Below are 2,640 nucleotides of genomic sequence, written 5' to 3'. Positions count from 1 at the left end.
ACACCTCCTGTTCTATAAAAGCAGGCTTCAGCCAAATTTCAGGTTCTTCTGATTGTAGCCATGAATCTGGCAGCTGCTCTGGTGCTGCTTCTCACTGGTAAGACTGTAGAAACCATCAATATGTATCAATCTTTTACAAGACTTATTGTAAAATGTGCATCTGTTTAAATACTCCTTGTGAAGTTCTCTCAATCATTGTTCTATCTTTCGCATTAGAAGTACTTATTTTCTCCTGAGCCACTCATTTTCTGTTTATCTACCTTGCATATCTTTATCAGCTCATATGGCCAGCGGTGCCTTGTGGCAGCTTGTGAAGCTGATCGAATGTGTCCAGCCTGGTGTTAACGCTCTAGACTACAACAATTACGGCTGCTGGTGTGGCGTCGGAGGGAGGGGGACTCCTCGGGATGAAGTGGACAAGTAGGAAGCAGGCAATTCTGCAGTTTTGGTTCCAAGCCATTTCTAAAATAAGCCTGGGATATGAACTGTTTCCCCTGTATTCTCAGGTGCTGTCAAGTTCATGATAAGTGCTATGACACAAACAGAAATGTGTCTGGATGTGACTCCCTTATGCAACATCCCTACATCCTGGTTTATGGTTACACCTGTTCAAATCAGCAAGTGACCTGCTCAGGTAAGACTGTGACTGGGATAAACTAGAGGCGCTTTGACACACTCGTATACATAGACATCAGTTTCTTACCATTCTGAATGACTGTGAAGCTATGCCTTGATGAAATTCTAAGACCTAAACTGGAAATGTTCTGAGATGATACTGGTCAAAATTACACAACATCTCATAAAATTTTGAATCCTGCTTTTTGGAAGGGAATGAACACAAGTGTGTGTTTATAAACACAGTATTTACCTGAGTGTTTATATAAAAACTTTTTTTGGCTGATTAACAGAACAACACTGATAGCATTCAGTGAATAGCAGAGTGTCACTTGACTATTGACAATAAATTTAAGACTGTACTTGTAACCTAGTGCATAGATATGCTATAAAGTAAGTAGCAGCTGTGTTCAAACCAATATACATATATGTGTATATACACACACACACACACACACACACACACACAGTAGGAATGACACAGTCAAGGACTGAGATTTGTTACCCACACTACAAAGCCCTAAGTGATAAGTACACAACCAGACTATTAGCATTATGTTTTAAGTGTGATCCATGTTTTATTATTCAGCAGCTACTCACTCACTGACTCAACTGTCTCTCCAGCTACCAACAATAGGTGCCAGGCTGCTGTGTGCGAGTGTGATCGGGCGGCAGCTGAGTGCTTTGCTAAGGCCACATACAACCCTGAAAACAAGAAGCTGAATCACAAACCCGACTGTTAAAATCCATGCCCCTTAAAAAAACAGAATGGTGGATTTGAAAAATGTTTTCAAATTTTCATTTATCGCTATGCATCAGTTTAACATAAGGAAAATAAAGTGAGGCTCATGTTGCCTTCCAGCTGAATTTCTCCCTCTTGTCTATTTACACACGTTTTTGTGGCAGAGGCTCCAGCTGTGCTTATCCTTGTACTTTAAAAACATATTTAAAACATTTAGTTTAATCCAGTTTCAAGTCAGTTAATATGGAAAATTACGTGATTTTTTTTTTTGTTAATGAACCAACAGAAGCTTGGGTTTGTTTCTAGGACTGTACAGTAAAACCTTGGATTGCCAGTTTAATTCATTCTGGCAACGTGCTCGTAATCCAAAGCACTCGTATATCAAAGCGAATTTCCCCATAAGAAACAAAGGAAACTCAGATTCGTTCCACAACCACTTATTCATATAAAACTTACTACAGTAATACAAAATAAAAACAAATTAACCTGCACTTTATCTCTGAAAAGAATCCTGACTAGCATGAGAGAGACAGAGAGGAGCTATCTGTTGGCTCGCTGAAATCTTTTTCTTTTTGTGCGACTTTAACAAGGAACCTATCCAATGACACTTTGGCGGAAATATGACATTGCATTGTTGTTACAGATTTATCGTTGGCACTGCTACTGCCTTATTCGGGTGGTGCTTTCCTATAAAATTTTGAACCGTTTCCCACATTTTACACATACTTTTTAAACTTTCACTGTAATTTTCCAATAGTTTTTTTTAAAAAAAAAAAAACACACACACACACACACAAAGCAGAGTACTTCTCTTGTGGACATTTTTAAAGACAAATCAAACGCGCAAATCACTGCTTGTTAGGATTTCTCTCGAGCCAGGGGACGAGAGAAAGAAGGAGGACCCAGACTGCAGTACAATGGTTTAGATAAATAATAATAATAATAAATTAAGTGCTTTATAACAATTTGACTATCATCCCTAACGGACCCTAATTAGGGTCCGCTCGGGCTTAACGGAAAATACAGGAATCCAGGCGAGTTGTGATAGCCGACCCCCAACAATGTATACATCAAAATGTTCAGCGAAACCTCGGCTACAACGTCATATAAACCACCACACAATAAACACAGCAAAAGCAATAAAGTACAAAAGAGCACCATCTCGGATCACCTAGGGGGTGCTGTGCCAGGCATACGATTCATATTTTGTCATATTTTAACGATTATAATCCATCAAAACACAGCTAGCCACGGCTCAGAACAAAGCCCACACTTCACAGATT

General features: G+C 39.2%; 1 protein-coding gene across 1 annotated transcript; it reads left to right on the top strand.

Annotated features, from left to right (window-relative positions):
* The first annotated feature begins 20 nt into the window (after window positions 1-20).
* On the top strand, window positions 21-1,476 carry LOC109953898 (phospholipase A2, minor isoenzyme-like). Its single transcript, XM_020589340.1, has 4 exons — window positions 21-97; window positions 279-420; window positions 507-634; window positions 1,240-1,476. Exons 1-4 carry the CDS (start codon window positions 61-63, stop codon window positions 1,356-1,358), a joined length of 426 nt encoding a protein of 141 aa, XP_020444996.1. The 5' UTR covers window positions 21-60; the 3' UTR covers window positions 1,359-1,476.
* The last annotated feature ends 1,164 nt before the right edge of the window (window positions 1,477-2,640 follow it).

This window comes from Monopterus albus, unplaced genomic scaffold (assembly GCF_001952655.1).
Source record: "Monopterus albus unplaced genomic scaffold, M_albus_1.0 scaffold1917.1, whole genome shotgun sequence".
NCBI classification, from domain to species: Eukaryota; Metazoa; Chordata; class Actinopteri; order Synbranchiformes; family Synbranchidae; genus Monopterus; species Monopterus albus.
This window is presented reverse-complemented; position numbering and strand designations above follow the sequence as displayed.